At 45.9% G+C, this 12,967-nt stretch overlaps 3 protein-coding genes across 3 annotated transcripts; 2 read left to right on the top strand and 1 right to left on the bottom strand.

The window, feature by feature from the left end:
• Positions 1–6,227: 6,227 nt before the first annotated feature.
• On the top strand, positions 6,228–7,930 carry K441DRAFT_614959 (uncharacterized protein). Its single transcript, XM_067645705.1, has 2 exons — positions 6,228–6,387; positions 6,441–7,930. Exons 1-2 carry the CDS (start codon positions 6,286–6,288, stop codon positions 7,530–7,532), a joined length of 1,194 nt encoding a protein of 397 aa, XP_067501674.1. The 5' UTR covers positions 6,228–6,285; the 3' UTR covers positions 7,533–7,930.
• Positions 7,931–8,050: 120 nt separating this feature from the next.
• Positions 8,051–10,523, top strand: K441DRAFT_697969 (uncharacterized protein). Its single transcript, XM_067653024.1, has 2 exons — positions 8,051–9,041; positions 9,098–10,523. Exons 1-2 carry the CDS (start codon positions 8,280–8,282, stop codon positions 10,334–10,336), a joined length of 2,001 nt encoding a protein of 666 aa, XP_067501673.1. The 5' UTR covers positions 8,051–8,279; the 3' UTR covers positions 10,337–10,523.
• Positions 10,524–10,743: 220 nt separating this feature from the next.
• K441DRAFT_663397 (galactose-binding like protein) lies at positions 10,744–12,622 on the bottom strand. The gene is made up of 2 exons (XM_067649188.1): positions 12,382–12,622; positions 10,744–11,856 (listed from the first exon to the last, which is right to left on the bottom strand). Exons 1-2 carry the CDS (start codon positions 12,554–12,556, stop codon positions 11,027–11,029), a joined length of 1,005 nt encoding a protein of 334 aa, XP_067501672.1. The 5' UTR covers positions 12,557–12,622; the 3' UTR covers positions 10,744–11,026.
• Positions 12,623–12,967: the final 345 nt, after the last annotated feature.

Here is a 12,967-nt window from a genome sequence, read left to right as displayed (position 1 = left end):
ATTTAGCTAAAGCTTTTTTAAGATCTTTATAACTACTTTCTAGTAGGCTCTAGCCCTTTAGCTTTATACTAATAGTAACACTAATTATAAGTTAGAGAATATTCTTATACTAAAAGTAGGTATTAGAAAACCTACTTAGTTAATAGCCGTGTATATAGGGTTCTATAGCCAGTTAGCTACTTCGCTAATTACTAGAAGCTCTATAAGGTAAGTATTAGCCTAATTAAAGCTCGCCACCGTTTTTAAGAGCGTTACTTTAGATAGCGTAGCATATACACCAACTTCTGCCCTACTATTACGTACTAATATATTAACGTATATGTTAACCTACCCTAGCTTATAGTCTTTAATAATAGCTTAAGTATGCTCTTCGTCCTTATATATTACTATATTAGGCTTAGCTACCTACGGCGGGTATATATACAGTTTAACCTCTAGCACCCTATTTACCTAGACATCCTTATATATCTCTACTGTCCTCTAAAGTGGCGATTAGTGCCATCTATAAAGCCTCTGTCTTTAAATTATCTAATAAGGGTATAATTTACCTAGTTTATAGATTAACACCTAAAACGTAATAGCCTAATTATATAGCCTTTGCTTAAGAGGGAGCAAGCTAGCTTTTACCTCCACTATTAGTAGAGCGATAGTGCGGAACCCCCTAATAATAGCTTATACTGTAATCCTTTACGCCTACTAGAAAAGCTATATTAATTCTTATATTATAAGCGGGTACCATATTAGTAACGCGTAGTCTACTACTAGTAGGACTAAGCTCTTAGCTAGCTACTTAACGCTCTTAAACTATAGTCCCTTTAATCTACGCAACGCTAGCGCTACCTTAGTGGCCTTACCTACCTTATCTGCTAGGTATACCTTAAACCATAGCTCCTTATTAAGAATCACCCTAAGGATTTTAACTTCCTATGTTAGGGGGATTCCTTTTCCTTTAAATTGGAGCAGCGTAGTAGCATTCCTGCCTACTTCTTTATATCTAGTAAGGTAGATAAATAACGTTTTCTTTACTTTAAATTAAGCTCCACTAGTCCTCTCCTATTTCTTAAGCATTAGTATAATCTTACCCTAAATAATCTGCGTGTTTTCTTCCGCTATAGGGCCTATAACTTATACTAAGTAGTTATTAATAAAGGCCATAGAGCTGCCATTTCTAGGTGCGCTTTATATAAGATCCGCGTTAAAGAATAGAAAAAGTATTAGGGCCAGTGCTAATCCCTATAGAAGACCCGCCTATAGGAGCGCCTATACCTCTAATATATATCCGTTAACTAGGATATAGGCTTAACGGTTTATATAGAAGTCCTATACCTATTATATAATTATCTAAAGTATCTAACGCTGCCGTAGTCTCCTAATTTCTGGCTCTATAGCTATATTATTATACGCACCCTTAATATTAAATAATACTAGAGATAGCGTCTTCTTTTCTCTCTACGCTCTAAATACGTCCTTATAGAGATATAATAGCGTATATATTGTTAACCTTTGCTTCCTAGCTCTAAAGTATATCTTAGGTAGTAGGCTGTATTCCTCTACTAGGTATACTATCCTCTCTACCACTAGCAATTTAAATACTTTTCCTAGCATTAAGAGGAGGGAGATCGGCCTATAGTTATTTACTACCGTATAGTCCCCCCACTTCAGCTTCTATAGCGGCACGATCTTTACTACCTTTTATTCCTATAGTACTTTCCCTATTTTAAGTAATTTAGTAAAAAAAGTGGTAATCTTACCACTTAGTATAGGCTATAACTCTTGCCATACCCTAGCTGGTAGGCCGTCCCTTCTAAGAGCCTTATCTAGGCTAGCCCTAAATATAGCTGCTTTAACCTTATATTTGGCGATAGGCTCCTATAGCAATTAGTTATAGCTAGCTATAGCATCCTCCTCTTATTCGCACGGTAGTAGGACTAGAAAGAATGCCTAGAGTAGTTCTCTTATAATATTATAGTTCTCTATAACAACCTCTCCCTATCCTCTAGCCTTTTTAATTAGCGGTATTCTAGTAAATGCGGATATAGCCTACGGATTAAGGTATTTTAACGCTTTCTATATATTATTACTATTACTAAGGAATTTATCCTAGTAGAGCTTCCTATATCGCCGAATAGTTCTATAAAAGAGCTTCTTCACTCTTACTACGACATTATATAGTTTAGGGTTATCCCTTCCTTATCTCCGTATTACACTATTCCTATTCCTTTAGTATATATATAACTTCCTTAGCGTTATAAGGTCTTCGTTCTACCATCTTTTTATATATAGTAATAGCTTAGCCCGCTAGCAGTATGCTTTAAGGGCTTTATTAACCCACCTATTAAGGCAGTTAACTATTTCATCTATATCTTCTATAGGGAATCCTATCTCTTTCTATTACTTCACGTCTTCTTAAATCTTGTCCTAGTTTATATTTTTAATAAGCAGCCTCTTCTAGCTCTCCTACGTGTCTATATTAACCTAAAAGCTAGTATAAATAGCTCTATAGTCTAACCCGTACTTATATTCCTAAATAGCGCACTTTACTAGTTTACTTACTAGGCCCAGGGTTGCAAGTATAAGGTTAATTATTAATATCCACCCCGCGTCGCTCTTAAATATAAGTACTCCTACTAGAAGTAGGCTCTAGAGTAACCGGTCTACTATAAAGTTAATAATTAGCGCGCTTTCTTCCTACGTTAATATAGTACTAATATAACTTCCTCCCTATAGTAGATTATGCCGATTAAAGTCGTTTATAATTACTACCTCGGTATATAGGTCGCGTAATAGTTTACCCTAGATTAAACCATTAATTATCTCCAGCCTACTAAAGAGCTCCTCTAGGTTCTCTTCCTTAGTTCTTCTTAAATATCTATCTAGAATATATACCAATATAATTATAAGTCTCCTTTAGCCAACATGCGCCACTACTACCGTAATATCTGCTAAATCTACCTGCAGCTATATAGCTGCTAGCTCTTTAGACGCCTAGATACATAACCTAACTAGGGGATACCGCTACTGCCTACCTATTAGGACAAACCTTATCCACCAGGGGTTTAAGCCGGCTAGCACCACTTCCCTATCTAAGAGAAAGCAGTAAGGCTCCTAGCCTAAAATAAAGTGGAAGTCTATTAGCGCTTCGTTATTATATAGCGCATGCTACGCTTCCCTATACTTCTTTATATTCGCCTAAAGGATCTAAGGTTCTCTATTTATAACGCTATTATATAAAAATCCTATCCATTTCTTTCCTATATACTAGGTATTTATAGTATAAGGCTTAGTAAGGACCCTAATAGTTTACATAGTATAGATTAACCGTCTTACACTAGAGATGGCCTTTCCGCCTATATATTTCGCACGTATTAGGTCGCGTATAGTCTCTAGCCCTATATCTAAACCTTCTACATTTATAGCATGCTATAGGGGTACGTTATTCCTTAAATAGCGATATAATAATTACACTTCCCCTAAATAATACGTTATCCGACGTAAGCAGCTTCTTTACATCCTCTTTTATTGCCACTTTAACAATTACCAACGCATACTAGCCGCGCGGCCTTAGTTATCTAAGCTATCTTATTATATATACCTCTACCCCATTCTCTACCCCAAAGTGCTCTATAGCTAACTTACTTACTTTTCCGCTATTAATATTTATTACTAAAGGTACTTTAACCTAGTCCGCCTTAACCGTATACCACTTAGGTCCGATAAGCCTCGCCCTAAAGATATACGGTTTAAGCTATTAGGCAATTATCTACCTAAACGCAGCTTCTTTATCTTTTTCTACCAAGAATCTAATAATACTTACGCTGTCTCTTGTTCGCTATATACGGAAGTCCTTAAGTATAGCTCCCGTAAGCCTATTAACATCCTTTATACCTTATACAATAGTTTACTTTACTACTTTAGTAGTAGCTACCTTCTCTATTATCTCCTTACCCGCTTAGCTAATATCTATTACTAGCTGCCAATTAGGTTCTTTAGAGTTCCTAGCGTTTATTATTTATAGCTAAGTTACCTCTACCCCTGCTATACCTCTACTAGCCGCTACTAACGCCTATAATTATGTTGGAGCTAAGGGAGTGTTTAGTTGCGCTTATAAGGACTAGATAGCCTTTTAAAGTTTAGCGTTTTACTTTTTAAGGCTTTACTATTTCAATTTAATATCTACTAGGTCGTTTCTAATACTCTTAATAATACTATTCTGGTTTGTGATAATATTGCTCTACTATACTATAGTTTCTTTAAGGCTTTTAATAAGTTGATAAAATTTGTTATAATTAATACCTCCTCCTTTACGTTTAAGTAAGGTAGAGGCTCTTACTATAGGGAATGGGGGCAGTATATGCTGTGTAGCTTATAGTCTGGTTTATAGTGCGGTTATCTACTATTTAAACTATGCTAATCTTTGGGATCGTGTCCTCAGCGACTGCTAGGCCTCTTGCACCTTCGCGCTTGGTTTCTTTGCACGTCTTGGTGGAGCTGCTGGCGGTTCTAGAGGTAGTGTTGCTAATACGCGTTTAGGGGTCGATGCAGCCATTAGGGCTCCGGGGCTTCGTTCGGTGGGCCGCAGGGGCCGCCTTGCAGCGGGAACTAGCTAAACAAAAGACCAGGATTCGATTAAAAGAATGTCCGAGATGAATATCCTCCTCTTTCAAAAGTTACTCTCTCGTCCGTCAAAAAAAAGTCCTACAAGGGGGTAACACGTACGGGGCAGACGCCCTCCCTGCTAGTATGCTAGCAGAATAATACAGCCCAGCCATTTTGCAAGGGCTTACTTATTTTGAAAACATACTAGCAGGGAGGGCGTCTGCCCCGTTCGTGGTACCCCCTTGTACCATAATCACTAACCGGGCCTCCGAATAAGAGCATTTGGCAGATTTTCCAGCCAATCAATTGAATTTTCATAGTTTCGGAATCCGATCCTGTAGCAGAAAACATCCAGTTTTCTCCAAAGCCCTACCCCATCAACCGTCTGAGGCATGAGCGGAGCCCTTGCATCCAGCCCATTAAATGACTAGTACGGTAGACCTATGGTTTACCTCGTGATATACCTGTGGTTTGTTATGAAAATGTACTGTACATCCGTTTCAGAGAAGAACGGTCCCGTTTAAATATCGCGGAACATGGGGATCTCGTCCTTTTGATTAAGTTATAGAGCCCATTATTCATATGGAGGCTTATCCGAGTTATCCTTGGGCTGTTGTGAGCAGAACTGTTACCTGGATGGTTTAAACTGTATGCAATTCGGATCCATCTAACCTTGATATCGAGGTGTGCACTGAGTAACCACACAGCCGAAGCTACATCAATGGGTCAGACGGGACAATCTTACACTCCCACTATGGAGGAGGAGAATGTGAGGTGCAATCTGCTTAATCGTAGTCACACCACAAGCACTTTAGACGGATGTTAGATACTTTCAAGATAGAAGTCAAAAACACTTTCTTAAGCAAAGGCAGGCGAAATAATCTACCTCAATTCTTTGTACACTGTCGCAAAGGACTTGGAGGTACCATTGCGCAAATGAATAGAAGAGTTGGCCGACATTGTTCTAAGTGGCGAAAGCTAAATGACTCGTGCTTTAAGGTAAATACGAATGGGCTGATTTAGGAAGTATTCTTCCGCACCGAGGGATGACTAGAATCCCTTACGTGATAATTCTTCAAAAGAAAACATAACATAACGCCACTAGCTCTCACAAGATAGGTAGCAAATAAAAAAAATGTCTCAAGTGGTCTTTGATGAGATATCATTCCATCCAGACCGTCTAGTATAACATGTTGTTGTTGATGATATGGAGTGACAGCTTGATGATTGTAGTTCGTCGCCAGATGATTTATGGATAAATTGCCTCCTCAGCCAGGAGGACACTTTGTAGAATTCCAGGTTCTGATGTTAGTGTACGTATTGGCCCGGTGAAGGTGCCTTACTGGTTCATTCGCTAAGAAAAAGAGGAAGCTGCGGATTTGGATGCGGGTAGATATCCATTTCGTTACCTTTTGTGGTAATATGAGAAGTCAAGGCTGACGCACGATCTTGATATTTCGAAGTAAGCCGAGTCTGAGGAAATTCGGAAGAAGTCTATACGAAATTTACTATGGATTTTGTCTAATTGTATTTTGAGTGGTTTTGAGTAGTTGACCAATTTCTGTTGGACCCTGATTCGCGTGCAAAAGGAAACGCCCGAAATTGCTTGGCAGTCTTCCGTCATCGTGTCTAGCCACCATATCTCGAGACAAAGCAGTTCGCCATGCCCCACTAAATAACGTATTCAATATGAGCGGATTCAAGGGGATAGCAAAAGGTGGATGGCATCCTGGTGGCAAGGATGGAGGAAAAGAGAGCTGGCGTGGTGACTTCAAGGGTATCAACACAGTAGTAAGTTATAGACATACCTGACCCTATAGATCACGGTTCTAACACTGCTCCAGGCAGGATGGGTTGGAAAAGGGAAGGACCCAGCGCAAGAAGCCAGAGAACATCAGTCAACCCCTCTTTCTACCTTGAAGGACCCCGCGTCATTTGGCCCACCTCCAAAGCATACAACCTACCGCGGTGCTGCGGCAGTTCCTGACGCTACAACTCCGGATCGTAGCGGGCTTGACGCACCGCTCTCACAGCAGGAGATCGCTGCGAAACAAAGAGCAAAACAAGCTGCGGAGGCGGAGGCAGCGGAAGCGGAGGCGAACAAGCCACCTCCAGGACCATACAAAATGGACACAAGCGGCCTCAGTAATGCTAATTTACCAAAACCACCCGTAAGACATTTGGGTCAGGATTCGCAATCACCAACAACAACAGGCCAGCAGAAAGTAAAACCTAGGCTACCTCCGCGGCTACCCCCACGGCAGAATTCTCACCCAGATGCATACTCTGCAGCTCCTCCTCCATACAGTGAGGGCACTCAAAATGCGCCGAGCCAAAGCTATATTAACCAGGGAGCTATGGATAGGCTAGGCCAGGCGGGAATCTCTGTGCCTGGTTTCAATATTGGCCGTAACGCTTCACCTCCTGTCCCATCACGGCAGACGTCATCACTACCCGTCGCTCCTGTATCTCCGGCAGGTAACCAAGGGCCGCAGCTTGGCGAGCTGCAAGCAAGATTTGCTAAACTGTCAACAGCCTCGCCTACAGCATCACAGGAACCCAATGCAGGCACATCGTTTGCACAAAAGCAGGCAGCATTGAAAACAGCGAGCGCTCTCCGATCGGACCCTTCATCTGTTTCTGTTTCTGGTATGAGAAATGCCGCATTGACAGCCAACAACTTCCGCGAGAGACATGGTGACCAAGTAGCCTCAGGCTGGCGAACTGCAAGCGGGCTGGACCAAAAATATGGCGCTTCGGACAGGGTTAGCAGCTTTGCTTCCGGAAGTACCCCTTCATCGCCCGGTGCGAGCTCTCCGGTTCAAGGTGCTATAGGCAAGAAACCTCCACCTCCCCTACCGCCTAAAAAAAAGGACCTTGTAAACAGTCTGTCGGAACCGCCGCCAATTCCTTTGAGCAGCAAGCCGAAACCTTAATCCGTACTTATGTCTTTGATGTAAAAATGTTTGACATTGCTTGCTTTGGTGCGAATACTTTGGTGGTATTCAAATAAATGCATTATTTAGAGATGACTAACGGAGGTGAGAAAGGACTGGGATGGTTAGTTAATAGGAACTGGGGCGCGGGAGAGCAATAGCGGAGTTTCCTGAGCGTTCCGAGATGATTTCGTGCAGTAGGACGAGTTAGTTACAGTGGGATCGGGATGTTATTCATCGTTTATTGTTCATCATTTATAACGACAGAGAAAGAGAGCCAGGCAAAGGTTATTGAGTAGTTATTATGTAGATAATTCTCTTCTAGAACAGTTCGGCCGTATGGTATATCCAATAGAGAAGTAACCCAAAAAAATTTCAATCGACACAGGGATTGTGCTAGGGGGGGGAGCTCCACACCTCGGCAGTCCATGGGGTGCGTCATGTCCCTGTCGTGGGATTGAGCGGAAAAAGTTTCGCGTGGCCCAACAAAATAAAAAGTCTCGTCACCACGTCGCTCAGGGACAGCAGCTCTTCTCGCTCCTTCACTGCCACGTCCACTGCTACTCCCCTGCCGTCATTCTGCTGTACATTCCGACAACTACTATTGATGTACTACTGACGTCTTCTTTGGGCGCGACAGTGTCCACCTCTCACTCGCGTGCTCAACAAGTCCTAAACCCTAGCGTCTTAGAAGCTGTCACCCCAAGGATACTCCTCTATCGCCCGCGTATACTTACGTCAGTAAACATGTCGGGTCCTTCGCTTCACATTTCCCTGCCGTCCTGGTCTCTGTTCAAGTTCCCTCCAGATTCCGCTCCACCAGCTCTTCCGCCTCTCCCAGACCACCACAGCTTCGCCAGTCCGTTTGCCATCCCCGCCGACCTCTACAATGACCTCCTTTCACCGGCATGGCCAATCACTATTGCTACCGTGTACGCCATCACCGTCTTCTCCGTAAACGCCAGCAACCGCAAAGCAGGCAACAAACCATGGGCCATCAGCAAGACGAGGTTGTTCCGCGCCTTCGTCATAGCACACAATGTCTTTCTCGCGGTGTACTCGGCAATAACTTGTGCGGCGATGGTACAGGCACTCAGGCATACGTGGTCAGGAGCGAGTTCCCAAAATGGTTTTGTCGGGGCCGTGGATGCGCTTTGCAAGATGCATGGACCACGAGGTTTGGGTGATGCAGCAGCATATAACCCAAGCACCAATCTTTGGGAGATCAAGAATGGGCTCATCCATCTTGGAGCGAATGGTTCGCCTGATCCTACTGACGTGGGAAGGCTCTGGAACGAGGGACTCGCCTTTTGGGGTTGGTTCTTTTACCTTTCCAAGTTTTATGAAGTCCTAGATACTTTTATTATCCTCGCGAAGGGCAAGAGAAGCTCAACTTTGCAAACGTATCATCATGCGGGAGCTATGCTGTGCATGTGGGCTGGTATCCGGTTCATGTCTCCACCAATATGGATGTTCGTCTTGGTTAACTCAGGCATCCACACTTTAATGGTGAGTTAACTCCCTATGACCCTTACCAAGATTCTGCATACTAAATTTACCGTCAGTACACTTATTACACCATATCCGCGCTCCGTTTCCGTGTTCCACAAACAATCAAACGCACTCTGACAACCATGCAAATCGCCCAGTTCGTGGTTGGAGTTTCATTTGCGGCTGCTCATCTTTTCATATCATATACTGTCCCTGTGTCTACCCCTTACACACTGTTCAAGACAATTAGCTCCACCGCATCAGCTACCTCATCCGTTGCATCTTCGGCTATTAGCCAAGCTGTGATCGCAACGGCTACCGCCAACGTCGGCGCATTCCTAAAGAAACTTGCGTACCGCGCAGCAGGCGAGGAAGGCCTAGCAGAAAATGTGCGCAACAACCAGGGGCAGGTCTTTGGTCCTGAGGCAGAGCGCGTGGTTGAAGCTATCCAGCGGGAAACCAAATATAGGAACGAGTACCAAGAGGTCCCTTGCATAGATACCACTGGGCAGTCTTTCGCTATCTGGCTTAACATTATCTATTTACTACCCCTCACGGCGCTTTTCGTGCGCTTCTTCATCCGCTCATACACACATCGCACTTCTACTTCTACGAAGCACCCAACGCACCACCACGCTTTCTCAAAAGCCGGAAAGGACGCAGTTCATGGCGAGATTGAATCGTTGGGAAAGTCTGCAGAGGATGGAGTCTCCAACTTTGCCGAGAAAGCTGAGAGCACGGATATGAAGCGTATGCGAGAGGTAGCTGAGAGGCTTCGACGGGTTCAAGAAAAACTTGAAAGGATTCGGCGGGAGCCAAAAGAGACGTCGAGCTCAACTATTCGGCAGAGCAGGTCCACTTATAAGGAAAGCAAGGATGCCGTAGAGTCATTCAATGAGAAAGTTGCGAAGAGCCTTGAAGAAACCAAGCTAAACGGCAGCGCGTCTGTCGAAAAGGCTAGAGAAGTCGCGGCAGATCTAGCCAACAAGGACCAAGACATCCCAGAGCACTTGCAGAAGAAGCTGGAGGAGGCGTTGGTGGAAGCACAGAACGATATGCACTATACAGAGGAGAAAGGGGAGCAGGTGAAACAGGAAGCGGAGGACACAGGCAACGAAGCCAAAGAGGAAATCAAGGAGAACGGAAAGCCGACGCAGACGAAGAGCGAAAAGGAGGATCAGCCCAACGACAACGCGGTCAAAAAGGAAGACGATGAGGACAAGGAAAACGAGCAGCCCGTTGGTCTGAGCACCTCGAATCCAAGCGAGTTGGACGAGTCTTACGCAGATATTCTGAAGCGGCCAGACGCATAGACTCAAGAATTATTGCAGAAGATTCTACACCGAAGTTATGAATCCACTGGCGTCAAAGGACATAGAGGATGCTTGGGTCTCATACATGAATAATCCGCACTTGAGCTCAGGAGTTCTTTGGAGCTGGCGGCTGTTTGAGCTTTTTTTGACGTCGATATGTATTATTTTCCCCTGCGAGCTCGATGCCACCTACCCTGCGCGCATGATTCCAAGATCATTTATGGGCATGATTGTCAGGTAGCTAGCTTTAGATAGAAAACAGAAATCAAAACTCACCCATAACCATATGTATGTGTTCTATGCTCCTTCGAGGCGTACGGTGTGCAGTGTATTTGTTGACTCTAGGTTACGCCTCGATAGATCGCTTCAGCTGCTTTAGCATAGCCCAAAGACAGTTACAGTAGGGTCCTGAGGAAGCCTTTACTTATCAGATGAACTACTAGATAATGTCCTCTGAAGTTTTTCTAAAGCTCGTCCAAAGCCTACACATGGTAACAACTAACCGTACAGTGCCTTGCTTGGTTCAGAGTACGCTTTTTCAACAGCGCACGGGATGGACTCTCAAAACTCATGCCTTAGAATACATAATAGAGCCAATTCGACCCAAGGGGCCTACCCTCCCATGAACGCCTTGAGTGATTATAGCACCCAGCACCATCCGCAACCCGCGAAACACCCTCCCTCTCGGGCTCACCGAATATCAGGAATCCTATCCCACTCCGGCGCCGTGAGCCTCCTCGCCCCACCCTTCTGCTTCTCCGGCTCAACCCCCCCGTCCTTCCTGACCTCAGGCGCCATCCTCGCGTGTGGCCGCTCCTCCCTGCGGCCCTTGTCGCGCGCGAAAATCTGCAAGCCGCGCAAATGCGTGTCCTTCCCGTTCTGATGGTTCTCGAGAATCTTGATCTGGACCAGAAACGCGCGCAAAACCGGCATCCGCGCGCGCCTCCGCCGCCGCTGCCGCCGTCGTTGTCGTCGGAGGCTCTTCCCACCGGCCCCGTCCAGCACCATCGCCGAGTCCGACGAGTCCGACGCGCCGCTATCGTCATCTTCATCGTCGTTGTCGTCGTTGTCGTCGTAGTCGTCATCGTCATCATCGGCATCGTCCTCCTCGTCCTCGTCCTCCTGCGCGAAAGCCGGGCCGCTCGCCCCCTCCGCCTCGCCGACGCCCTCGAAACCGACCCAGACCCAGCCGCGCGGTTGCTCGAGGCGCAGCTCGGCCCACTCCTGCAGGTCGTTGGGGCCGGAGCCGGCGAGGAACTGGATGCGGGTCGGGGTGTAGCTCTCGTCGGCCTCGAAGTCGAGGTAGAGGCGCAGGCCGACGATGCGCACGAGCTTGAAGAAGTGGATGTTCAGCAGGTGCGGCTGCGGCCCATCCGACTGCCAGAACAGCGCCGTGGATGGGTTGCGCAGCTGCGGGATGCTGCAGCCGGGCTTACTGGAGCTGACGGTCCAGGAGGCGAGGGAGGAGATCTCTTTGAGGCCGGGCGGGAGAGGCGGGGAGGGGGGCGTTGTGGGTGGGTCTGTGGGACGGGCGTTAGTAAGGGTTAGAGGTTTGAGAGGCTGGCCTATGGAGGAAAGGTGACAACTGAACGAGGTGGTGTGGAAGATGAGGGCGAGTAGGAATAGCCTGACTGTGCAAGAAAACGTGATGAAACAGTCACAAAGAATACTGGTGCGGTGATATTAACATAGCTAGGTCCCAACTCGTTGGAATGGTAGCGAGAGGGAGGCTGGATGTTTCCTTTTCCCAGACATACTCGAATCATGGAGTAGGATACATATGACCGGAGTAGGATATTGCAATATACATATGGTGTTTGGGCAGAAGCCAGAGCAAACCCAACCTTCGATGATCCACGCTATTCCCGGCAGTAACTCCGAAAGTGGATACTGAGAGAATGACATAGTAATAGGAAACATAAATTGGCATAACACAGACACAGAAAACGGAATAAAGCGAGAGTGGAGCAATCTTGTCGTATGAGGATGAGGGAAATGGCGTGTTGGAGTCTCGGCGACAAGAGGTACGAGCGGTGCCCACCTACCTAATGGCTCTTCTTCTTCGTCTTCTTCTTCCTCATCCTCGCCTTCTACGTCCTCAATAAGCTCTTCATCGTCAACGCCTTCGTCATCACTTTCGTCACTATCTAATGCAGGGTCTATGAAATGGTGGGGTGGAGAAGGCTGAGGCTGAGCGCGACGACGAGTTGCTGGAGGCATGCTGGCGTTGATCTTTTGATGTGCGGGTTAAAGAGGAGGCGGCGGTTAGTGGAGTGGCGCTTCACGTATTGACAAGATCCGAACGTGATGGACCGCGACATGGGCTGTGGCTTGGGCCGTCGGGCCGTGACTTGAGCCGTGAAGGGGTCCGAGGCCAGAATCAACGGCTTGGCGTCATTAGGGCTCAGGGCTCAGGGCAAAGTGACAAAAAGTAGCAAATCGTGGAAATTTGGACCCTGGAGCCACCAGAAGAGACTACCGCAGCCAAAAGTGTAGGTAATGATAATTGGCCTCGTAAGTACATACAATACAGCCAGTTACAGCCAGTTGCAGCCAGCCCTGCGACTGCCTTAGACTGCCGGAATCCGGCGTGTCATGTCGGCTTCGGCAGGCAGCAAAAACCCCCCTGTG

The sequence above is a fragment of the Cenococcum geophilum genome (assembly GCF_001692895.1).
Source record: "Cenococcum geophilum 1.58 unplaced genomic scaffold K441scaffold_33, whole genome shotgun sequence".
NCBI classification, from domain to species: domain Eukaryota; kingdom Fungi; phylum Ascomycota; class Dothideomycetes; order Gloniales; family Gloniaceae; genus Cenococcum; species Cenococcum geophilum.
Note: the sequence above shows the minus strand (reverse complement) of the source record. Positions and strands in the feature narration are given on the sequence as shown.

Coding starts and splice junctions, on each gene's coding strand:
- K441DRAFT_614959 (XM_067645705.1), top strand. CDS start 6,286: ATGAGCGGATTCAAGGGGATAGCAAAAGGTGGATGGCATCCTGGTGGC. Junction 6,388..6,440: donor TCAAGGGTATCAACACAGTA/GTAAGTTATAGA, acceptor ACACTGCTCCAG/GCAGGATGGGTTGGAAAAGG.
- K441DRAFT_697969 (XM_067653024.1), top strand. CDS start 8,280: ATGTCGGGTCCTTCGCTTCACATTTCCCTGCCGTCCTGGTCTCTGTTC. Junction 9,042..9,097: donor CAGGCATCCACACTTTAATG/GTGAGTTAACTC, acceptor ATTTACCGTCAG/TACACTTATTACACCATATC.
- K441DRAFT_663397 (XM_067649188.1), bottom strand. CDS start 12,556: ATGCCTCCAGCAACTCGTCGTCGCGCTCAGCCTCAGCCTTCTCCACCC. Junction 11,857..12,381: donor CGAAGAAGAAGAGCCATTAG/GTAGGTGGGCAC, acceptor CCCGTCCCACAG/ACCCACCCACAACGCCCCCC.